This window comes from Corella eumyota, chromosome 3 (assembly GCF_963082875.1).
Source record: "Corella eumyota chromosome 3, kaCorEumy4.1, whole genome shotgun sequence".
In the NCBI taxonomy this organism is placed as follows: domain Eukaryota; kingdom Metazoa; phylum Chordata; class Ascidiacea; order Phlebobranchia; family Corellidae; genus Corella; species Corella eumyota.
The window spans coordinates 19,245,592-19,271,515 of record NC_137492.1 but is presented as its reverse complement, the minus strand read 5'-3'; the positions used below and the strand labels follow the sequence as shown (position 1 = coordinate 19,271,515).

Genomic DNA, 25,924 nt, shown 5'->3' with positions numbered 1-25,924 from the left:
TACAACCACAGGCAACAATGAAGCTAACAAAAACGCTTTTTCGATATTCTAAACTTAAAATAGGTTTACTTACCCATTAAGACGGTTAAGATGGTTTCTACTATCTTCAAATCATAGTCAAATAGTTAAAGATAATCCAGCATTACTTGTTTTTATTAATATTTTAAACGAAGCTGACAAACAACTAGTTTTTGAAAACTTTCCAATTTAAAATTTTGAACCACGTGACTAAATTTTTCTAAAATGGTAAACTGCCTTTATTATTTGATTTCTATTTTAGAACTCTATTTTTAAATATATTAAACGTTTTTTTTATAAAATGTTTATTAAATCCGCAAACATGCAGTAAACAAGATAAAAAAAAATTGCTTAATTAATTCATTATCGCTAATTTAAAACAAATAGGCTGACGTTTACCTAGGTTCAATCAATTATAAAGTACATTAAAAAACAAGCGGTAAAAAAGAAGCACAGGTGAACTAGTAAAAGCGGCACGATATCGGCTACAAATTAGCTTAAATAGTAAATATAATTGAAAAGCATTGACGTTATAGAACTGTATTTATTCATAGATTAGTGACCATGCTAATTCCGCCTGATCTTAAATCAATCCTGGCTTTTGTGCCAGCTTCTGCAGTGCCAGGCAGTGTGTAGGCAAAAGTTGATTTAGCGGAAGTTCCAGGCTCGCCAGAATCTGAGGCACTTTCCCTGCTCTGGGTGCGCTGTTGTCTATGCGCATTGTCTAATATCACTTTTGGATCGACTACGCTTTTTTTCTTAGCGTTTTCGTTACTTAGACCATATAAAGCGTTAAAAGCGCGGGGATTTGAACCAATAACAGCCGACCAACTAGTGACACTACCGGATACACTATTATTCCCCCCTTCACCTGTCTCTATAGCATCAGGTTGTTGGTATGGCTTTTTGTTTTTATGTGAACATAATTTTAAATCGTTTATTAATTCCTCTGCGTCTGCTTCCTTGGGAGCACGAGAGGATGATTGAGTAATTAACTCAACTTCCATGTCGTTTTCTGAGGCATCATCAGACTCAACATGAGTTTGAGTTTTCTGATTACTCTCAATTTTTTCGGCTACATTTGGATCAATGGACGCCGAACTTAAAGTGTTTACTGAACCTCGAAGACTTCGTGCTTTGTTCTCATTGTATTCGACCCAATTCGAAGTATGACCGTCGCTATGTGGCGTGCCTGAGAATAGTCTCGTAACAGCCTGAGGCTGCTGAGAGTCAGTGTCGTAACCTTGGTCGGTGGAAAGAGGATCGGATCGTCTTCCACTTTTATTAACTTGATGACTGGCAGATCGTCTTGATGAAACACTTCCAGTTGCTGTCCTCTGCATTTGTGGCCTCACTTGGTCAGGATTACGTAATGCATAACCACAGTTGCTATGGGAATGAACTGGTTGGATTTCTGGGCCTTGAAGTTGAATACAATTGTGACAATCTGTGCGACTACTTGGAGGTCGGTAGTCGACTCTTTGTTCGACGTCTTCGTAACAATTACGTCTTTGTAATGGAATCGGTTGATGCTAAATAACAATAAGTAAAAAAATGATAAAATTTTGAATTTTTTTTCAAGTTAAAATTAAAAAAATTAAAGATTTTAATATTTACCTGTGGTAACACAACTTCTTTCGGGTTGTTAAGTGACGTCATAGAGCGTTGCCGGGGAGTCCCCAAAGTCTCGTACAGGTGAGAATGAGGTCGACTTAAACGGGGTTGCGAATGAAAACATGATGACGTAGGAGGGTAAGCCACAGCGACCCCTAATTCGTTGTTATAGCTGGGTATAGCGGGTAGTGGGTCCCTGACTATATCGTGAAGTCTATCATAACATGCTGACCCAATGGTTGGGTGACCGTTGCTACATTGTGGAGTAGATTGTTCGTAATAATGGTTCGACCCGGTCACGTGGTGATGATGTGGACTTGTGACGTCACAGGTATCGCAGACAGGTCCGTTACTGGGGTGAACATAATGGTTGCACCCGTGTGGTACGGAATGGTGGCGACGGGATTGATGAGTTGATGATGAAGGAAGTTTAAGATCTGGAAAAATTCAAGAAAATGTCAAAAATTAAATTAAAAAAAACAGTAAAAGTCAATTAAATAAAAAAAATTGCAAAAACCTTTAACAAGTAATAGATAAAACTTAGAAAAGAACATAAAAAAAAGCTTTCTAAGACTTAATTTAATATATTTTAAGCTGTACAAAACACCAACGCAAAATTAAAATTAATTAAAAAGTTTTTCAGCAAAATCTTAGGTGTTTTAAAATTTAATTCAAACATTGACATTCCAAGATTTAAAGAACTAAACCAAAATTAATTTATCCAAAAGTTTTTTTTCAGCAAAATATCAACAACTCACCAGTGTTGTCGAATTGTTGACTTGCACTTGAGATGGCTGTACATCGAGTCTGCATCGTTCGCTCACATGTTAAACAATACCCATCCGTCATGAGGGGTTGAGATTCGTGTCTTCCAAGTTGGGTTTGGTTTATTTCAGTTCCATTTGGTGCAAAACCTTGAAATAAATTTACAACATAAAAATAAAATGGCACAGCAGAACACTTGGCTTCACTACATAAGGTCTGTGGTTCGATTCCCACAGCTGTTCTTATTCTGTAGCGTCCTTGAGGTAGGTGCTATAAACGGTATCAACTCCTTCTGAGCCAGCACTTAATCAGCAGAATAATTATTGGGCAATCACAATCAATAATATCCCAAACTGCTAAAGGCAACTTAAGGCTGGGTATAGGTAACAGATGTTACCCTATGGTTGGGTCGTTAAGTTGACCTTTCCACATCGAAAATAAATATATTTTTTCTAATATATTTCTAACGCAAAGTTCCCCCAATTTCTTAAATTGATTATCTCAAAACGACAGGTGACCCAAAAACTGTAGTTAAATATCGAAATATGAAACGAAATAAATCGAAGACTCTTTTGTACATTCTGAATAATTTAAACCTAATCCTAATCAGAGAATGTTAAAGTTAATCAGATCAGAGTAAAGGTCGTAACACAACACTGTCCGATCGATAAATAAAACTCCTGACGTAAATGTTCATTTAATTCGGTGAACTTCAATCGTTTTTAATCCTATCCCTTACATTTCTAACTTAGTTTAATTTTTTAATTTAAAAAAAAATTCGAAGTAATTAAATTTTACCGGGTCTGTAATGGAATTCTGCGGTCCCAGCCCGGTCCCGACTGGCTAATGTATCTCGGCCTTGCAAAGTGCATTGCAAGGTCTGGTTGTGACTGGTGTTGTCAAGGTAAAACCGGTTGGGTGATGACGTCATGGGGTCTTCTTTGCCGGAAAGCCGATGGAAGCAATTTCGGTATAATTGTCTTACCTTCAAAAAAAGATAAAGTTAAATTTATTTAATTTATGTGTGTCATATTATATAATGCAAGATGCAGGTTACAGAACTTAAGGACTCGGGTTCAACCCTAGCCTACGCACTAAAGTTTAGAGTTTACAAATAACTTGATATACGTCTAAATAAGCATGCTTAAATTAAAATCAAAAACCATGACCCCTTTGAGACAAATACCATAAAAATAACACCAAACTTTGGATTTGACAAATAATTTAATTTACCCCACCACTCTGTGGCAAAGTTGACGTAAAAATTATTAAATTTTAGTTATTTTTTTTGACTTACCGGTTTAGGAAGAACACAGTAAAACACAAATGTTGAGATAGCATGGAAAGTGCAGAAGACACAGAACAAATAAGCAGTAAATTGAGATTGAATATCATAAATCCACATCACCCCACAACTCCACATCGCACATAGTAGGAACATTAAGGCACAAGTCTTCGCGGTGTTATTTCTAAAAATAAATAAAAAATTTAATTATTAAAAATTCAAAAAAATTGGTTAAAAATATGAGTAAAGTTAAAATTCAAATGCTACATATATAAAGCTATATATCATGAAGGCGTTATATCAAAAGCATTAAATTAAAATAATTTACCTTATTTTCTTGCATTTTGTTGGCTCGGGGAACCTTGTTTTATGTAATCTTTTCAGAACAAACGACAAAGTTACAACACAGAAACATATAAGAAATATACAAGGTCCTATAAACGACCAGATCGCACTTCCATTCGTGTGGGAAAGACAACTAAAAAAATATAAAGAAATTTTTTTATGTAAAAATTTTTATGTAAAAATAGCAATTTTTACATAAAAATTTGTACTTTTTACATCTGTATACAATAAGACAAATAAACCACATTTTTAACTTAAAAAATTAGGGCCCTAACACTCACATATTGGTCTCTATTTGATATCCCTTAAAATTCACTGCTCCACTTATTACAGCTATGATCAGTGGGAATATAAATCCAATGACGTAATAAAGTCGCCATCTGTTGTCACGTGGTACTACGTCAGACAACACTACGTACAAGTGGTAGCTCTCTATCGCCGCCCATGTGAACACGCACAAGAAACCGAAATGAAATAAAACGGAAACGGCAAAACAGGCCTGATAAAAAAACAATTAAAACATTGTAAAAATATAAAACTGAATATTCGGACGAGGAAAATATAAAAGTCTGGTGGTCGTAAAACGGACGAATTTTAACGATGCCATTAAAATAGAGAGAAAGAAGCCGATTTTTTACGATTTGCTTTTTTACGTTGAAAACACAAACATTATCCAATTTGACGAATATTTACTTACCGTCGGTTCTAGAATTGCTGAAACACCAACTAAGAATAAAACCTCTGAGGCAAGAAGACAGAAAGTCAGGTTTTTGTGAATTGTGTTTAAATCCATCGAATTGCTGCAAAAAAAAACAAAAAAAAATTTAAATAAAGCAGCGACCACTTCATTAATATTTAATTAGGTGCTGACGATGCAATTTATTAAGACCCGCCAAAAATTGAATCAAATATTGGCAGTGTGTGACATATTTAAACTAAAATTAATGTCAAATTATAACTAAAATTGCATCAAAATTTTATAAGTAAATAACTCAACAAAATCCTCTGTTAAAATAACATTTATTTTAAACAAAAATAAAAAACAAAAAGTTCTGAAACTTACCTATACACCAGTAAAGTAACAAAAGTTATAACCAGAAATATAACTGATATAATAATCCCACTGAACACTACATCAACGTTGATTGAATATGGTTTTGATATGATCGGTTTCTCCCAGTCTGGAGCAACAGATGTTGATGGAAATTGATGATCCGAGGATAAAACTGCAAAGTTAGTGAGATGGTCGCACTCACAAGTAGCATGGGTTTTATTAGAAGCAGCTAATATGCAACCACCTTGGGCCCAGTTTCCTGACCTGTAAAGTAAAAAACAATTGGTAAATTAGATAGTCAAGACATCAGATTACAGTTTGAAAGGTCTTGGGTTTGAAACCCGCCAATTCCTTATATTAATAGTCCTTAAACTAGTTGTTTTTAAATAACTAACACATGGTTTAAAGGCACAACTACTGAATGAAATTAAATAATTTCATTCAATAGTTGATGAAATTATATAAGAAGCTTTATAATCTAAGGTGATTTTCAAAAATATAAATGGTAAAACTTTTAGTGTGAATTTAATAAAGACATCTACAAAATTAACTCTAAATACAGCCCGATTTTAAACCTTAAATACAGTTATCTACTTTATATAAGTAACCTACCCTCTATTAGCAGTGTTCCAATACACACAAGCATGGTTTTGAAAGTTTCTGGTTGGCATTTCCAATGTAAAAACCACAGGTCTTTTAATAAACAGGGGATGCTTGGGTGATAATTTGATATTGTTGTTCTTATCCGAGATACCGGTTGACACCGTCAGCACTTTTGAGTTTACCGGGAACTGAGAGCCTCCAAACCCCGCGGAATCACTCATCGATTTCCCGAGGCCTTCGAATGTCATGTATACCACAACTAACATCTCATCCATCGACGGACGTAGCGATTCAACCAAAGCAAGATCGTCGATTGTTACAACGTCACCCTCACCATTTTGCCATGTGACCTGCTGTGGAAGTTGTCCGCGAAACGTAGTAAAGTCATCAACAGTTGAATTAGGCAGCCAATCAGAACGTAATCCAGCTGGTGGAAGAATGTTAATAACCGGAACAATTCGGATACCAATAGCAACATATTCCCCCGACCAATTAAGACTGGCATCGTCGTTTGACGGTGAACTAGTTTGAACTCTATCAGCAACGGTCATATCTTTGGCCAAAATAAAAGCTGATTTTTCAACTAGAGACGCAAGTCGGTAGGCAATGTCGGTCTAAAACAAAAAAAAAGTGTTATAAAATGTTTACAATTAAACACACACAATTCATAAATGACGTCATAAAGGATCAAGTTTACGCGATGAATCATTTTTGAGAAAGTTATTTGTCATAACACCCACCTGGACAGTGTTACTTAATTTCGACCAAGCCTCATCAACGACTGGATCCAGTAAAGTGTTTGTAACTTTCAAAACACAATCTGTGATCGACGAGGCATCTCTAGCATTAAACCCAGTTGAATCAAGAATATCTAAAAACATTAAATTTCCTATAATTCTGCATTCATTATTGATTATCATGACATTTTGTAAAGGTTGATTTAATGATATTTTACTTTTTTTTTAAGTGTTATTTAAACAACAAAATGCCTGGTATTTTAAGTAGTTCAGATGTTAATGTTAGAATATATAGGTCTTTCCACTTACATTGTAATATTTCAGTTGTTACATGGATATCCCAACTTGCAAGATTGGATTTATGTTTATTAAGGTTTCGTTCAAATTTCGTACACATTAAATTAGCACTGGTTAACCCTTGTAGAAGCTAAACATAATAATAATAACATGTTAAAAGGGGGCATACCTAAGTGGAAATAAAACTTTAAAACAACAAAACCAAATCATATTTAAAGGTTAATTATAAACAACAAGATTTTAAAACTGTATTAAATATTTTTATTTCTATTAACCTAAAGTAATGTAAAAACAAATTAAAAAATGCATTACATTAAAATGATACTTAAAATTACCAAAACCTATATGGTAATTACGGATCTAACAATATTTTAAAATAGTGTGGATAAATTAATTTTTAAATAAGTAGAAAAATGAACAAAGTTAACACAAACCTCGTTTTGGATTTCCCTGATCCAAACCGAAGAACACAAAGTTAAATCAGGAAGCTTGGTGGTCCATTGTGGATTTAATTGAGTCCCCCCGCAAATCCATATAGCATTACTACCCGTTTGACCTAATAAAAAACATTGCATTTAAAACACTTTGATTTTCATGCTATTTAAGCTTTAGCTATTTTTCAAGAACAAAATTGTGGTTAGCAGCAAATTGAGAGCGATCGTAATAATTGGCTTGATTTAAACAGATGTAAAATTGAGCCTCGTGACTAAATCGCGGGCTTTAGCCAACAATCGATGTTAAGTGGACTGGAAAATTGCTAGTCTAGTTTCTTTAGCTTGTTTTACGTTTACTCATACACCGGTACAATGAACACTTAAATAATATGCCTATAATAAAGCTTGGAATAATCACAGTTATACCCACAATACCAACGTAAAGCGTATAGGAATGTATGGGGTAATTTGAGAGCAAATAAAAAAGAACTACAATTAAGGTTATGTGTTTAATCAAGCGATAATATCCTGCTATAAACTAAACTGTGATTGAACATAGAGCAAATATCACTCTATAATTACACCATAGATAATTTTACAACGAACAAATTTTTTACATCACAATTTTTAGAGCACATTTTAGAGAACTTAAAGTTTTCTACTGCATACATTGCACTCTGTATTAAATAACATTTAAATTACCTGGACATTGAATCATGGCTATTTGTGAGTATGGAGTATCTGGCCAAATAAGTCCATTTTTTTCCTCACCAATACAATAACGGACCTCAGTTGTCGGTATAATTGTCGAGTTGGCTTGGGGTTTGCTTGTAGTAGAAGGCACTAAAAGTAAAAATCCACCTTTTAAAATGTTATGTGGGTAGACTAAGTAAACTTAAGTAACTGGCACCACAGAGTCGACGTTTTAACGAAATATTTTGGCTGGGAGGTAAAGAAATGGTACGCTCGAGTAACAACAATATAGTGGTATCACGACAGAGTATGTTGTTGGTATATAACAACAATTTTAATCCTTTATAACCAAAGTCATATGTAACCACTTAAAATAACAAAGTTAGATTAACATTTAACGGAATAGTTTATTAAAAAACTGGGTAGACATACATTTTAATAAATGTCCAAAATCAAATATTTGACTAATGTTGTTTACAATTTGGATTAATATACTTTCGTATTGCGAAAAAAACGTAAATTTTTGAAGCTTTTAAAATCAAGGTATGCATATTTACGTGTGTTTTACCAAAATTCACAACTTAAAAAATGTAAAAGGCTTTTAATATCACATTTTTTCGAAAAAATTTTTGTTTTTCAGGACCCCTTTAATTTTTTTTCAGTGCGCCTTTAAGTTCCATAAATATTTATGTTTTACCTTTATCTATTGATCCTATTGGTCCACCACCAATGCTGGGCTTCCTTGTTGTTGTAGTTTTTAACGTTGTAGTGGTTGGAATAACTTCAGTTGGAGGTTCAGTTGGTTTTTCAACAATTTTCTGGAATTGGATGCTGAGCAAAATTGCTTCTTTATCCTTCCAAACGTATAATGATTGATCACTGGGGTTGTAGTTAATGGCTGAGGTGGTTTTTGATATTCCAGGTACGTAGATGTTTATCTAAAATAAAAAGTGAAAGTTTTAAAATTTGGTTTACAAAAAAATTGACAAAATCTTTAAAAAAATAATTTAAAAAAAAACAAAAAAATTGGAAATACAATACAAAAATGTAGCAAATGGGTTTATAACTTAATAAAAAAAAACAATGGTAAAGATTCAAATTTAAAGTGGAATAAAAAATGCAATTTTTTAAGTATATTAATGTTGTAATATTTTCATACCTCTTTTTCAGTAGATGAAGTAGTGTTATACATGTAATTGATTTTAAGTGTATCATAATTAACAACATACAGAACCCCACATACAACAAAAGCGTTTAAAGCTGACAACTTATCATAAGAAGTCCTCCAAGTGTTCAGGATTTTAAGAGAATGGTGCTCTAGTCTGCAAATAACAAATATAATGTACTTAAATTATATACAAAAAATCGATACTAATCTGATATTGATTTTTAATTAGTAGGGAGGTACATTTTGTCAATTGCGCTTTAATTCAAGTATCGCTATTCACTTAATAGTAGTGTTATACTGATCGCCAATCGAACGCGGGTTGACGCATCAAATTTTAATGATATTTGCCAATCGAGTATCCACTTTACATTAACGAGCATGTGTTACTCGTAGGTGGGATTAATCGTCGTGTTTAAGCGGTAAATTACGCACCTGCTGAGCACAATGTTTCCATCGTTGGCCTCGGTGGCGTAGATCGCCCATAATCCACTCTCGTCGACTGCCATGTCGATATCTGTGGCTTTAAGGACCCCATAAGGGGAAGTCCCGTGGTAGTTAGCACCCGGAAGATCCGCCTCCGCGTCTACGGTGTTTTTACCCAGGTTATATTTGACAACAGTTCTAGAACGTTCCTAAAAAAGATCGAGTTTTAAGTATTTTGGTGGTTTGGTATTTCTTGGAGTTTTTTAATAAACTAGATTAAACTTAATTGCCAGTGTTTAATAACCACTGTGAAGTGTTATTAGTATGTCAATAAAATCCTAAATTATATGATGTAAATTTTCAATTACGGAAGGTTATAATTTACTTAAAGCAGTCCAACTAATAATTCAAATAATTTAATACATTTGTTAAAGTTGTAACATGTAAAAACATTTTAAAAAATCCTTGTTTTGAAATTATTTATCTAACAGACAAAACAAAGCATTTAAACCTCGCTATTTTTACAAATAAAATTTTTCATAACAACCATACAACCGTATCATTCTGGTCACGATCTACAAATAGAATGGTGTTAAGAATAAACAACCTACTTTATTGTAATACACATTCCCGTCGTACACAATAAATCCCGTCCCGTCAATTCGGTCCCTCATATGATGGAAGGTATTTGCATTATTGTTTATCATCGCTTCAGGATTGGCGAATTCGTAAAGTTGGGGCGTTTCATATTTAGCCCATCCCATATAATATATCCTGTAAAAGTTAAAGTTTTATGTAAGTATAATTAATTTTAGATAAGATTGTACTTAAATGATTTTTGGTATTATTTTAGAAATACTAGTCGTTAGCTGACCCTACAAACTGTATTATAATTATCATAATATGGCCACAGCCAATATATGTCTGTGATAAACGGAAGTTTTTTTATTTTAAATGTCTTTTTAAATGTTTTTTTACTTCATTGTTTGTTGAAATGGGTCTCGAACCCAAGCCGCATCCGCCATCTTGTTTGTTAAGTAATTTTCACTTGATGAAACGCTTTCTAGAGACCCTGGGCAAGCAGTAACTATAATAATAAAACAAAAAATAATTTAAATTCAAAAATAAAAGTTTAGTCTTAATTTTAAAAGCAATATTTTAAGTTGTGTTATATTATTATAAGGATAACGCTAACACTAACGATCAAATATAATTTTTCTAGGAATGTTATGATTACGCCTCCTTAACCGAGTTATTATCAATTTGAAATTAAACAATAACAAAACAGGTTTATAATACTGTGACGAAGCGCTGTAAACTGGCCAATTATGCACTCCCTACTGAGCCTATATGGAACCACATATTTAAAAGCAATGGAATAAATATAATTTGTTGAATTATTAGTGCTGGAATGCCGCGTTAGATAAGAGACGTTCAGCAACACCAGAAAAGCCAATTTGTTTTGATACGCTTAATTTACTGTCGACAAATGTAGTTCGCACATCAAGACTTACTGAATGGAACACATTCCCACATGATGTTCAGGTACTTGCTGGTGCCCGGGCACGGGTCCGAAAACATTCCGGTTCCAACGACAAAGGTACATTCACTCTTTGCATTGCATCTGAAGATAAAAAAGGGTCCACATTTAAAAAAAGGAAAATAAAATACAAATAAAAACACATTTATGTGTGTGTAGCTACCTAGAACCGTTAAATTTTTACCAAAAATTATTAAAAAAAAACGTTTTTTGAACACCAAGTTTTTGCAAAAAATCAATTATTTTTACACATACTTTATTGTGACGTCACTGAAGGCTTCTTTGAGACTACAATGCGTGTTCCTCATCAGAGCCTTGTTATCGACGACACATATTCTATCATCCTGTCGACCATATGTTGCCGTTTGAATTTTGATCAAGTTGTTACCGGGACATCTTATAGTAAGAGGGTTACCATCACAGGCTACCTCGGTATGTGTGCTTAAATCACCGAGAGCTGTCGTAACTAAATGGAAAAATTAGGTACCAGGTTGACTAAGAAATCAATAGTAATTTAAAAAATTAAATAATCTGAATTATAGCCGGATTTATAATTTAAAATTTACATGTTTTTGTAATACATTATTCATAGACACATTGAAGTATTATAAAATTTAAAATAAAACAGTATATTCTGTTTATAGTTGGATTGTATAGATAGCCTGGAATATACATTTAAAATTACACGCAAAATGATGATAAAAATCGACAATCAAAGTGTGAAAAATCGCAGTTATTGACACAAACACACGACGAGTTACGCTCCAATTCTTGATTCGGTTCAGTACGACAGCTGCGATAAAAGTTCTCCGATTTTTGTTCTCAATTATAGCGAGACTAATATAGCAACAAGCTGTGTATTTTGATGATTTATTTTAATAAATAAAACCCTTCAAGCAATTTAGATCATTGGTTGAAGGGTTAATTGGACAAGACTTTAATCCTATTAGATTAACCCTTTAAACTTTCGGCCAAGTTATAAAGTTCAACAAAATATCAATTTTTTTCTTAAAGTAATTTGTTTTACATATTAATATTTCTTAAATTTACATGTTTTTTTTGTTTAACAATTTTCACAAGCTTGGATTTAATGTAAAACTCGCAATCTTAAGAGTGGGATTAGATTTCTATTGTTGAAGTGCTTAAACATAGCAGATAATCCCATCTAGATAACGTTTGAACTTTTGGCGAAATTTCGCCCGATGACGTCATGTAACCCACAGAAAAATTAGTTTTAAAATACATTTTTGAGGTCAATTGACTAAATCGAAAATATATAATTTTAAATGTTTAATATGTAAACCAAAATGTTTATATTTTTTTTGTCTTTTTTATTTTTTCACCAATGACAATTTGTAAATAGAAGATTGGACAAACAGCGCTAGGTAATGACAATATTTTGCAATTAGTTTTTAGAACGACTTTACAGCAAGTAGCCCGCGGGTTTATTTAAAACTTAACTGCTATGTTGGAGCAAATATGTCATTAATTCTGCGGTACAATCTTCAATTTGACAGGGCGATTATTTTAGAGCTATTTCTTAATCTTTTTGAGACTGGTTTTACTTAAATCACAGACATCGGTTGATAACAATCAATAAACAACACAAAAACTCGATAAAACAGTCGCTCAACACAAATTAGGCTTGTGATAAAGATTTGACTCATTTAAAATTCATGACAAAGTTTTAATGAAGTATTGGTGGCAGTTTTTTACGCAACAAATGTAAAACACAAACATTTTAAACCTAAACTGTCAATTTTTTTATTTTTTTTAGCACTTTGATTTTAAAACTGATTTAATGTATGCCAAAAATGTGAAAATTTAATATTTAGTCTACTCAGCCTGCAGACCAAGTTAACACATACCTCCCAAGGGTGAGAGGCTTTTTATTGATATTAATTGAACTTCAAGAAAGTTTTGGCATGGTTGTGTTACCCTATCGCGTTTTATCTTTAGGCAAAGTACACAGATTGACAGTTCATTAAGAGAAAGTGGCACGGCAGTCCTTTTACATTACCAACTCGTAAGGAAATTGTGAGATTGTAAATCTCGAAAAATAATCCAACAGTGACATTATGCGATTAATGGATTTTCTAAACAGCGTTAATGCGATTTAATAAAACAAACATTTAAAGTAAAATTTAAAATACTTTAAAAAAAACTATAAATATCTAAATACCGAAAAAACCTATAATATTTCGACTATAAATTAAACCAAAATTAAGATTGACGACACTTTTATAATTAGGTAAAGAAGGGGCAGACAGGCGTTACCAAAACGTGCATTACCTCGACTTCAAGTTATTGCGGTTTTAAACGTTAAAATTCAAGGCCGACAATTACACGCATGAATGGTGGACAATATGACGTTACAGGGGGAACATTATGACGTAATAGAGTGAACAATATGACGTGACAGTGACTTACAAAAACACAATAAAGCAAAATGGACGACATTGAAATCTTTTCTTCTCGAATACAAAAGATTAATTATATATTAACCGTATCATTTAATTTATTATTGAATTAAATTAATTAATATTTAATTAAAATAACAATGGTAAAATATATATTGATGTTAGTTTTTTAGTTGACTTTTTACTATAAACATTTTGTTTTAAGAAGCTTTTTGTGATATTCACAAAAAATGAACTATAAAGGTAAAGAAGGTTTTAGGACATTATTTTAATGCACAAGGGAAAATAAACAAGGTTGTGAGTCGAATTTTTAATAATAGCTACAACATGTGACAGCTTGTGACAATACACGTCCATTATAAACCTTTTAAGCAGATTTTCGCTACCAAAAACATGCATTTCCTATTGTGGCACACAATAATCTCCATTTTAAAGCTAATGGCCTTACAAAAATATACGTTAATACTGGGAAATATACAAAAACTCTAGTGTGTAAAAGTTGTTAAAATTAAAACATGTATTAATTAAAATTTATGTTGTGTGAATGTATATATACTTTATAAACAATAATAAACGCCATACTTAAAATTAAAGCAGTTATAACGCTCACACTTGACCTTTAAAGATTACGTCAAAAATTAATATTTCTTTAAAATAAATGTTACACCAATTAATCAAATCTTTTTATTTCCATTATATTCGTTATCCACGGTATTTAATTTGAAATCTAATCTAGGAACCAATCTTAAAAATTCTTGATTTTTTGGTAGATAATATTTTTTTTAATATCACGCTAAGCTGATTAATGGCAGCGATACGCAAAGTAAATCGTGGTAGGTGTGTGATGAATTAGTGGCAGATGAAAACAGAAATGGTGACCGATTGGTTATTTTTCACCGATTCGAACTAACCCATGGTTTGTTTATGCCTTTTATTACTCAAATGTTATAATCGCTATATAAGGTCAAAAGAGGTTCGTTAAGCCTTGACAACTGTACACAAATATCAAGTTCAGTGTACGAAAACGAATTAATTTATTCATAACTCGATTAATAATCAAATTACGTCATCAAGTCGTTTTTTTTTCTACAGATGACGGGACATTTATTTAAATTTGGCGGAACTAAAACGGATCAAAACTGACGTTTAATTGCCCGAAGCTAACTTATCAGACACTAGTTATATTAATATCTGCCTCGTTTTTATTTTAACGCAATGTTTGGGTCGTAAAAAATATAAATCATTTTTGGGTGACGTCACTTTAAGGGCCAGCGCAAAATGGCGAAATCTTTTTTATTGTTCTTTGTGTGGGGTAATTATGTGGTAAAGGTTAAAGACGATTTTTATTATGACACATATCAATAAAATTCAACAAACTTGACACACTATACTATTTTTAACTTAAACAAAAACACAAAAATCACGAAATGTAATTTAATATTCCCAATCTATCGCCTGTATCCGTAACAAAATTAATTACAACTTAGAGGACTAATCGGTAAAAAATAAAAGCGAAATGATACAATTGTAATGCAACCAGATATCGTTAGAAGGAACGACTAAAGGTGACTGCTTTTAAACCAAAGTAATTCGCAGTTTAAATTACAACGAGATAATGTTACAGGCATAGGGCGATCAAATGACTGTGGCGACTGACTTTTCACTATTACAGAAACCTGATATCAACCAAAGAACGATTTAAATGTGATAAATAACTTCTGGCTTGTACGATTGCCCTTTTATTGGTGTTATTTGTGCTAGTTTGTTACATATCGGTTTTACGATCAATATAACATACGATAATGGCAAATAATACCTATATACTCTGCCTTGGGGTGAACTATAATGGCCATACCAAACTTTATCATACATACGATCTATATCGCTTGTTACAATTTGTATAATTTAAACCGCAAAAATCAAAAATTAGTTAGGCATGTCACGGAATATTATGTTTTGATACATTGTAACACAGCCTTGGAAATCCGTCAAGACGACATGCCAAAGTGACACAATTAGATCACGAATACTACATTCTATTAATGAAATGTGTTGTGTTGATTTAACAACTTGAGTTTACTTTTGTTATCTCATTTAGCGATATTAAAATCGGAATCGCTTTAACCTATACACAGGCATAATACAATATTCTGTGTTTATCCAACGGCACATTTTTGTTTATACAGTTGTCCATTAAAAATTAAGTGACTACGAACTTACCTAAAAGCAATAATAAGAAAAGGGAGATCATTTTCTTGTTTGTATCCTTGTAGCATTTGTGGTTTTCTATCCGAACTTTAGCTGTTTGAAATTGTTTATGTTTTAAATCCATTAACTACCAAGTTATATACAACAGGCTGCTGGTAGTTTATAATCTTTTAACCTAGTTTATGTACATATATCCTGTGCTTTGTGAGTCTAAAATTAAAATCAAAAGAAAAAAACAACAATTAGTACTTTAGCTATGATTCACTGAGTACTATACACTAATAAAGTATGGCCCTTGTGGATTTTAAGTTATTTACACCTGACGTTCAAAGCATATTTTGTTATATTCCTTAGAGATTATAAAGTTGTCAGCTAGGTCGACTGTATTCTTTAATAGTAAACTTCTTTTAACTGTATCTTTCTTTATATTCGAAACAACAGTCTGCCAAAAAAACTAACCGTCAACTACTAAATAAATGCACATACTGAAGCAGTTTATTACTACCAGTCATTTACGACTGTGAATAAAAGCTAGCAGCGGGTCGTCGTTCGGTCTGTCGCTGACTCTTGCCTGGAGCGAATGGCGAGCGAGAATGAAAGGTACTTCCTACTGCGAGTTGTGTAAAGAAAGCGCACACATTCTGCGGATTAACCTCAAATTTTACGTTTAATAACCACCGATAAAATCGCTACGTCTACAATACAAATACAGTCTGCACGTTGGACTATACGGTGAGACTATTTTCACCTTTTTGCAGCCTTCATATTCCTAAAACTTTTACAAGTACATCGTTTTTATCAATACACAATAGCAACTGCCATTACTGTAATACAATAAACCAAGCTACTACTTTAGAATTATGTAGAACACAAATTACATACCCTGACAGCATGTTTGCTTTTGTATGGCGGTAAAATCAGTACCCTACAATTTTTACAGACAAACTATGGGTTTCAGACAATACGTTTCCTACGGCCAGTAGCTTTACTTTTCTCTTTTCTTGTTTTATGTAAACATAGACTCGTCCAGCGCAGCATACCGCATATGTAATGGCATTAGTCACTGTTTGTATGGCATCCAAGTATACAATAGTAAAAAGATACTAAAAATTGTATATAATAATAACTGCCCGCCTATATTAACAACAACCCACTGACATTATTAAAGTATATAAACCAATATAAGCGCAGGTAATTTTTCTACTCTATTTTTTACTGCAGAAAGGTAAAGGTGGAATGATATGCATGAACGAAGCACAAAGCGGCGGGCCATGAAATATTCATTTTTACATGCTATACAGTCGCACATAAGACTTTCTTTCTGTGCATATGAAAAGAATAAAACAACATGGCAATAAGCGAAAAATAGGTTCATGGGAGACTGCCAATGGTTTAACGTTAAAACCATTTAAATAATTTATAATATTATAAAGCAAAAAAATGCTTCTATATATCAAAATATATCCGAGACCTATTTACGGATGCATTAAAATATATTCTATATATAGACTAAATAATGCATAATGTAATAGATGTTTTAAATCAAATTTGTTAATTTTAGTTATGCAACCGTTTTGTTAATAAATTAAATTTAAAATTTAGTAGAAATTAGATAACTTGATTAGATTAGAGTTTTTAGATATAACGTCATAGGAGAAAAAACCGCACAATACCAAACTGTTTATATAGTTAAAATTACATCGCTCTCTGCGTTTTCCTTTATAAAAAAAAACCTTATCAATCAATTCTGTTTGTTTCCATAATTTACTTTAACTAGGGCGCTTTTTGTGGTGGGTAGAGCAATAACATTACATCACTTGCTTACAGAAATAAGAGCATACCGTTTGGGTGACCGGTTCTCTAATTGAGAGTTATGCTTAAATTAGTAACATATACCCAATCGTTCCAATTCACTAAACAGACCCATACCGTGTGAACATAGATTTCTAATCTCGTTTATTTTAATCAATAAAAAAACAAAAAGTCACCCGCTTTGTGATGGTGGTAAATTTAAATCCATTTTTTGATTTTCAAAGTTTTTAGGTTTTATTCTCGGCGTGACAGAAGGCCGAATAAGAGATTAAGTCTGAACGCACGTATTAGCAAAACACCAGAAATTCGTTTGAAATCCTACTGCATACATCCTGAATATCCAACCGAGCAGCCATGAAGTGCAAACAATGCAATGGCAAGCAAAAAACTCTAAGCTTCGTTTTGTTTTTGAATTCTCGAGTTGCGAAATCGAAAAATCGTAGACCGACTGATGTATTTAGGTCGTGAGGCAGCGTGCCATTGTTTTTGTTCTAGATTACAATCGCATTATCCCAAATTATTCCAGAATAGCTCCTGTCTAATTGCATATTGCGTCCGTTATGTGTTGTATTACGTGGTCTAATGTAGTGGAAAAAAAACAAACTCGGGCGCCGGTTGTGGTAATCAAGCCACACACCTTATCACAACAACCAAATACCTTCTTAATCCGATCAGGCTTATTCTGATTCATTTCGTTTTAATGTGACAAGCTGTCCGCCAAAGATGACGTCACTTACGTCACTTATAACGAGATTATTCATTGTGTAAGGTTATATTGGACAGAAGGTGAAACTAAATTGGGTAATTAAATTAATTTAAAAAAATATTTAATTTTGAATTTATTTTTGTGGATTTTTTTGTTATGTCATAACACTTGGATAATTAGAGCATTGTTGTAGTAGTGTCGTTGACTTTACCGCCGCCCTTACTCTAAAGTTTGACGACTTTTGTAAGTTGAATTTAAAATGTTAAAGGCAGTTATAGAGTAGGCGGAGTGAGGGTCTCTTTACGTTCCTATTAATTTCAAAAACGGGAAGTCTTTCTCTGTTTAGCCATTCTGTCCCCCGATCTCAAGAATAACAAAGTTACTATTTTGTGTTCAAGAGCCTACTTATGCCCAGCACTGAAGGACTGAAGAGCCAGCCGTGTTTTCTAGAGCTTAAATCTTTTTATAATTCTACGTTGTTGCACATCGGTATTTTATATTAGCGCGCAATAATTATTAAGCGTCCCCTGTAATTGAATAAAGGCAATCTTCACGCCCGAATTCGATTTAAACGCGTGAAGAGCTAGGAAAACATAACATGTCGTTCAGATAATAACACTTTAAATTAACACCAGGTTTCCACGAATTGAAATCACATAACATGGATATTAAGGCTTAATTATAACGACGCCCATTTATATTAAAACCAAGTGATACTTAATTATTAATTTTATAAATAAAATTATAAAATATATTTTAAGAATATACCTATAGCCATAACATTTTCTAGGGACATTGGGTAATTAAAAAATATTATATTTAAAAATACTCTAACTATTAATTTTTTATATTTAATCACCCAATTTTAAGGGTATTAGTAAATATATTGCAATAAGTTTTGAAATGATCTATCGTCCTCCATTTCTTTATATTTAAAGCAATCAAGCGTAATGATTAACCAAATTTGTTTACTGTAACGAAGTATTGGCGGGCAAATCTACTTAATTATATTCGGAATCACGGACTACTGCGTTGCTATGTGTCATTTTAACACTTCTGTAAAGGCCTAACCTTAATTGGTACAATAAAGTTAAATTATGAAATAACCATATAATGATATCTTTCTGACATTATACAAAAGGATTTGAGTCTAAACCCACGATTTAAATTCTAATTTTAGTCTTCAAAAAAATTCTTGAATGTACTTCATACAATAGTTCACCTTAATCTACAGCTATCTTTTTCACTAGCTAACAAAACAAGTTAAATCTTGTTTAAATCTTGTGTATATCACACTGTGAAAAACTTGAAATGCTCGGAATATCTAGAACGAAGCCGTTAAAACCACCTTACGTCATATATACCAAAGACGAAAGCTTGGCGCTTAGAACGAGAAAAAAATCTGAGGTAACAAGATACCCAAAACATGTTTTTTGATTCCTGAATACATCAATGCTTGTTACCAGTTGAAATAAAATACGTTAAAACAGCAAAACTCAATTATTTACATGGACTGACTCTTTCATTCGAAGTTTTGAACGAATCTGAGTCTAAAACTATTCCCACAACATTTGGTCATTATTCTAAATAACAAACAACATGTAGAAAATAGCAATAATACTTTAGTTAAGTTCTGATTTAAACTATCTCAGAAAGTTTTGAAACTGAAGAGAAATAAACATTTAAATATATGGTTGCAAATAATCTTACTATAATTATATATTACAATATCTCATCTTCTTAACTTATGCTTTACGTATTACCTATACTTTGTCGTTATATTAATATTCTCTTGCGCTAACGCAAGTTTGTAAAAACTAATCGTAAAGTAAATCCTAAATCAACTTTCGTTTCGGTCGAAATTGTATTGATCCACTTAAAAGAAAAGCCAAATACCGATGTAATTTTAGCTTAATTAACCGAGTAAATGTGTTTTCAAATCGCAGGAACCTATTCTTCAATAATTTATTAAACTACATGCTATGTAAATCGTTACAAAGGTTGTTATTTTAAAAACTAGAATCGTTCAAGTTTACACAGGTTGACATGCTTGAAAACAGAAATATTTACGAAGGATTATATTACATATTTTACATCAGCGTTTATTTAAAATACCTTTAATCATTTACATTATATTTGAATTAAAAACAATTTTAATGCATCGAATTATGGTGATTGGTGATATATACAAGATAAACACTACTAGTATCAAGTTACCAGTAATTTCAAAACATTTCTTTTTTATATACTAAACCGTTAACATTTTTTAAAATTTATTCTCACAAAAAATTATTTTAATTTGAAAAAGTGTAATATAAGATTTATCAAACGATCCGATCCAGTTAAATTAAAGCATTAAACTAATTTCACATTGGATCGTAGTTAAGCGTTTGTTTATGTTCCGCTAAAAGCATTGTTGAACTAAAAAGTAAATTGTGAAACAAGAAAGAATTCTGTCGCTACACAGTTATTCTAGTTTGAACACCAAAACATAGGTTATTTAGTTCCAAACATCAAACAAGTTACGATACACAAAAGCAACTATAAACAACTGGTTTTAGATCGATCTGGGTGCCTTAAGGTTCATTATATGAAGCACAATAACTAAAAATCACCTGAAAATTTCGTATTGAAAAACACACAATCAGAATGTTTAGTATAAACATTTTTCGTCCCAGGTTGATGTATTAACTACGTACAGGTAATTGTGCGGACCTTGTTTAACAACAAATTACATATCTTCAACGCACGAATCTAATGTTACCCATGGGTTCTTTTACATTGCACCATTTTATTATACAATTACTATATATAAATAAATTGGTTGGCCTATATTTTAAATTTAGTTTAAGCTTCGGTTGAAATTTTAGCCTATGATGTAATTTCTTTTTATGAAAGTAAGAATGATCTAACATTTGTGAATCCATAATCAATCATCCTTGAAAACTTTTTTTTAGTGCAATCAACACAATTTTAAATATTTTTAAGTAAGTATTTTATAGATAAATAAAACTATTTTCAGAAAAAATAACCAATTAAACAAAATATCTTTGATTTATTCTAGATTGCACCTCTAGCGCCACCATTTAACCAACTTTTAACAGTAGTTATTAAACTAACTTAATTGTAATCAAACAAAAGTTAAAGTCAATTTGTAAAAAATGCACAAAAGACCATTTTTATAAAACATATTTTAATAAAATAATAGGTTTTTTCAATCAGAATGTTTTATTTAATTTTTTTAAGTCATTTTAAATTTACTATTTAAAAAAAACAATTTTTTACACAATTTAAATAAAGACTAATTTTTTAATTTTTTTGTGATTCAATTTCATATTAGTTAATTAAATTTCTAGATTATCTATTATTTTTGGTGATCAAATCAATATTTTTAAAACTTCAGTTATAACTTCTATTTCGGTGGCATGCGTGTCATTTCAGTTACAACTCCTAACATCTTATTTACCCTTGCTTATAAATAAAATAATATTAACTTCGTGTTAGATTGATATTGGTATTAAACTTTGTGATGGGGATTTCATTGACCAAAAGTATTTACATCGAAGATGAACCCGTTGACAAGGAATACCTTTATGAGAAATACAGAGATGAAGGCAGGCCCGTTAGAGGTACACGATTTATAACTTGTTTTAGTTTTTAAATTCTTTTGCGTTTTTTAATTACATCTGCAGCGTGGTGTGATAGTCAGAACACTTGCTACACTACATGAGATCGTGGGTTTGATCCCCACTGTTCTCATGCTGAAGCGCCCTTAAGTAAGGCACTATAAACAGTATAAACTCTTGCTAAGCCAGGACTTAATCAGCAGCTTAATCATTCTGTCCTTGGGCAATTATAATCTATAATCCCCCGCAACTCCAGAATGGGTCGGAGTAACTGATGATACTTTATGTTTAAGTCGTGAAGTTGACAATCTCACATCGAGGATAAATAATTGCAATAAAAAAACTAATTCACAAAAATAAAATAACATTTGTAAAAATTGTGTTTTAGAAATGGTTGCAACAACTGATGAAATGGATAAAGCGATGATACATCGCAAGAAGAGGGATTATTGTGCTCATTACTTTCTGGATTATTTAAAATGCAAGCGGGAATATTTTCCAAATATGTTTGAATGTCGACCAATTGTTCATAAATATCAACATTGCACCCAAAATGAGTAGGTTAAATTTTTCAAGTTACTCTAGTATAAGTATTACCAAATATGCATCATTGAAAATACTTTTTGGTGCAAAGTCTTAAAAACAGTAATTTTTAGTTGTGCAATTGGCAGTGCAGCACTTGGCTTTACTACATAAAATCCTGGGTTTAATCCCCTCTGCCTTCAGCTGCAGTGCCTATCCAAAAAACTGCAATTTTATGGATATTCTTAATGTTTTAAACTGTATTTTTATATTTCAGTGTAAAGCAGAGGATGAAAGAATATGAAAGAGCAAAGAGATTGATGGCAAGAGAGAAAAGAAATGCTATAAACTCTGAATCTGATTAACTATTTCAATCTATTTCGTTTTTTATTAAAATATTTATAAATTGCTCCGTTTGAAAAGTATGTGTGATATTTTATGTTTAACAGTCATCACAGGCAGCTGCACTTAAGTATTTTTAAACAGATTTATTTGCAAAAAAAACACAAACAACATATTTTACTTTGAAAAGTATAAATAAATAATGATCAACATTTTTAACAATGTACAATTAGGATTTTGTATGCATTGGGCATTCAGTAGGAGCATCTACGTTTAATGTTTGTTCTTTGTGTTGTACTTTCTCAGAATGATAAACTTTGGTTTTGCTTCCGGTTTCAGGATCTTTGCTAAAGTTTGTCCACCTCATTGAAGCAGCTTTCATTCTATCCCAGACAGCACCAGGGGAATCAAATGCAGGTCTTACATCCTATATTAAATAAATGTTTTTTTGTACCTTATGTCCACACAGCAAAATAATAGGACTTACCCAATTTGTAAATAAAAGTGCTAGGTTTAAAAATTGTAAAATCTACTGGGTACCTATAAAATACACTGTCACATATAAACCCAACCATTCAGAATTTGCTTAATGCATTCAACCCATTTTATAACTATTTCATATACATTTAAACCATTTAATCCTGTACATTTTATAGGTACCGAAATCAACTACACTATGCCGCTTAAACTTATTTAAAACACCTTAACATGACCTAGCTTTTTTTTAATATTAAAGTTTAAAAAAAAAATTACAATAGTTTAAAACCAAATTACATTCCTGGGTTTAAATAACATTAAACTAATTGTAAAAGTTATACTTAATTTAACTAGAATAACTTTAAAGAGTAAATGCACAAACAACAAACCAGTAAAGTGAAAAGATGAGTATCAGGATTCACATCCCCTCCATCATAATAATCAATAATATATCGAACTTGTTTTCCACACCTATCTACTATCCAATCATGACGATCAAAAGGAAGGTCATATCTGTAATTTTAATACCATTGAGAAATAATTTTTTATAAGAATATATGTGGGTTATTAATCTTACCCCATCCAACTCCTCATTCTTGCTCGGGGTGAAAAATCTTTTGCTCTGCCTCCAAATTTCAGAAGTTTAGGTCCAGCTGGGCATTCTCTAAATATATTTAATAAAAATAATTTTTATTTCACAAATTTCACATTTCTCTTAACTATTGTAAATTATGCTTACTTGCAATGGAACAATTCCCATTTTAGGACCTCCTGCCAAGCTTGTTCATTGTTAGCATTATGTATTGTGATAATATTTTCCATGTCTTTTGCTTGTGGTTCATCTTCTTTCCATCTCCATCTATATAGAAACATTTCTGTTTACTTTTAGAATATATATATATATAAGCACCTATTTGATAAAGATTTTAACACCATTTTTTTGACTTATTTGTTTAAACTTCATTTAAAAATACAAAAACACTTACAGCTATCTGGCCATTAAAGGATATTTTATAAAATTCATGTTTAATAGCTAGGCATATGTCCCCTTACCTGGTTACTAAGTAACACAAAAACAATAAAAAAAATTAAATTAATTAACATTGTTTACCCTTTTCTTAGCATTGCATTCCAGAACATTTGCTCAGATGGATACACCCATGTTTCCCCCTCTTTAGCATTGCCTTTAGGGATAGTGGAACGAACTCTTGAGGTGTTTAGTGAAAAGGGTTGACCTTCTGATGGCATCTGATTTGGTGGTGGCATCTGTTTTCAACAAAAATTTAAATAAAGACTTTAGAAAAGATTTTTGTATTTTTTAGTAAACAATAATTTTACAATTACTAGTTATTTATATTTTTTAGTAATTTTATAACTTTTTTAAATGACAAATGTGTTAAAAAACAATTACTACTTAATATATATACAGTATTTAAACCCTTACTATAATACTAATTTTTTCAAATTTAACAATACACAAATTCTTAACAACTAGTCTAAACACAAGTAAACTCAACCTACCATATTCATTGGATTAATTTGGTTGTGGTCAACTGGGCATTCGCCAATTTGTTGATTTTCAGCTTGGTGCATTGGACATTCACTTGGATAAGTTTGAGAAGGATTTTGAGCTGGTATTAAACTGTTCGATGCATCTGCAAAATATTTAAATGTATATTGACATAAAACCTGGGCACCACTGCTTAAATGCATGCTTTAAATTATAGAAAAAAGAGTTATATTTTTCAAAAATCGTATTGGCGTTTTATTTCTTTTGGTAAAATAATTTTTTTTTAAAGTTTGTGATAAAGAATAAAAAAATTTAATAACAGTTAATTTTTGGTAAAATCTTTTAACATGTTGATCTTTATCACAGATTCCACCATGAGGTCATGGGAACCACCATAAGGTCATGGGTTCAATACCCACTGGCTCATGTTGTAGCGCCCTTAAGTACTGTAAGTAAAGTGCTATAAACGGTATGAACTCCTGATGAGCCAGCACTTAATCAGCAGCATAATTATCGGGCAATTATAATCTATATAATATTCCAAACTGCTGAAGGCAATTCGAAACTGGGTCGGAGTAACAGTTGTTACTCTATGTTTAAGTCGCACATTCGACCTTCCCACATCGAGGATAAAGATATATACAAAAAAAAAATTGTATATATAATAGTTTTTTTTTTAATAAACTAATCTCTTGGTTAATGTAATTATAATATATAAGCAAATTTTAAAGAGAAATATGTTTTTTTTAATTAACAACACATTAAAAATTTAAAATTAGTGAACAATATTTTAATTTTACAAATTACACTTGTTAAAAATAAAAATAACGCGCATTTTATGTTTAGCTATTTCAAAATTTACCTGGCTTAGAAGTTGAATTGGTGGCATCGGTCGGCTGTGGTGCTTGTGAATTTCCCATTTTTTAAGCAAACAAGAAATAAAAACTTTTAAATTAAATAGTTTTGTTTAATTTAGGAAAATTCAAACTTTGACCTTAATCCACATGCCTGACAAGGTGCGTAACTAATTTGTGTCCTAGACTAATTTGTTTTTGTGCATTATGGCCCAAAAAAACAATTAAATACAAACAAATTTGTTTCATTTTTTATTTACATTTAATCAATAAAAATTAGTCTAAAAATATTATTGTACAACAAACAATTAAATATTTAAACTACGCAGCATAGCCTATAGTTTTTGCTATATATAAGCAAAGCACATTAAAGATTTCAATAAACTAACAAAAACTCAAAAAAAATTATTAAAGCCAAGTTATATTAATTAAAATACATTTTAAGGTTTAACATAGCCTAAAAATATATTT

General features: G+C 31.6%; 3 protein-coding genes across 3 annotated transcripts; 1 reads left to right on the top strand and 2 right to left on the bottom strand.

Moving 5' to 3' along the window:
• Positions 1-320: 320 nt before the first annotated feature.
• On the bottom strand, positions 321-15,809 carry LOC145745504 (adhesion G protein-coupled receptor L3-like). The gene is made up of 22 exons (XM_082563601.1): positions 15,617-15,809; positions 11,232-11,442; positions 10,951-11,060; positions 10,415-10,523; positions 10,048-10,210; positions 9,446-9,645; positions 9,005-9,167; positions 8,543-8,783; positions 7,855-7,995; positions 7,153-7,274; positions 6,731-6,848; positions 6,425-6,555; positions 5,694-6,298; positions 5,091-5,345; positions 4,725-4,827; positions 4,309-4,526; positions 4,011-4,160; positions 3,695-3,866; positions 3,196-3,382; positions 2,391-2,546; positions 1,636-2,069; positions 321-1,550 (listed from the first exon to the last, which is right to left on the bottom strand). The coding sequence occupies exons 1-22, from the start codon at positions 15,726-15,728 to the stop codon at positions 567-569; spliced, it is 5,085 nt and encodes a 1,694-aa protein (XP_082419727.1). The 5' UTR covers positions 15,729-15,809; the 3' UTR covers positions 321-566.
• A 5,786-nt stretch (positions 15,810-21,595) lies between these two features.
• Positions 21,596-22,781, top strand: LOC145744647 (NADH dehydrogenase [ubiquinone] 1 beta subcomplex subunit 7-like). Its single transcript, XM_082562547.1, has 3 exons — positions 21,596-21,751; positions 22,137-22,305; positions 22,548-22,781. Exons 1-3 carry the CDS (start codon positions 21,652-21,654, stop codon positions 22,633-22,635), a joined length of 357 nt encoding a protein of 118 aa, XP_082418673.1. The 5' UTR covers positions 21,596-21,651; the 3' UTR covers positions 22,636-22,781.
• On the bottom strand, positions 22,554-25,610 carry LOC145744646 (holocytochrome c-type synthase-like). The gene is made up of 7 exons (XM_082562546.1): positions 25,462-25,610; positions 24,611-24,744; positions 24,201-24,355; positions 23,829-23,948; positions 23,667-23,753; positions 23,479-23,602; positions 22,554-23,039 (listed from the first exon to the last, which is right to left on the bottom strand). The coding sequence occupies exons 1-7, from the start codon at positions 25,517-25,519 to the stop codon at positions 22,842-22,844; spliced, it is 876 nt and encodes a 291-aa protein (XP_082418672.1). The 5' UTR covers positions 25,520-25,610; the 3' UTR covers positions 22,554-22,841.
• Between the last annotated feature and the right edge of the window lie 314 nt (positions 25,611-25,924).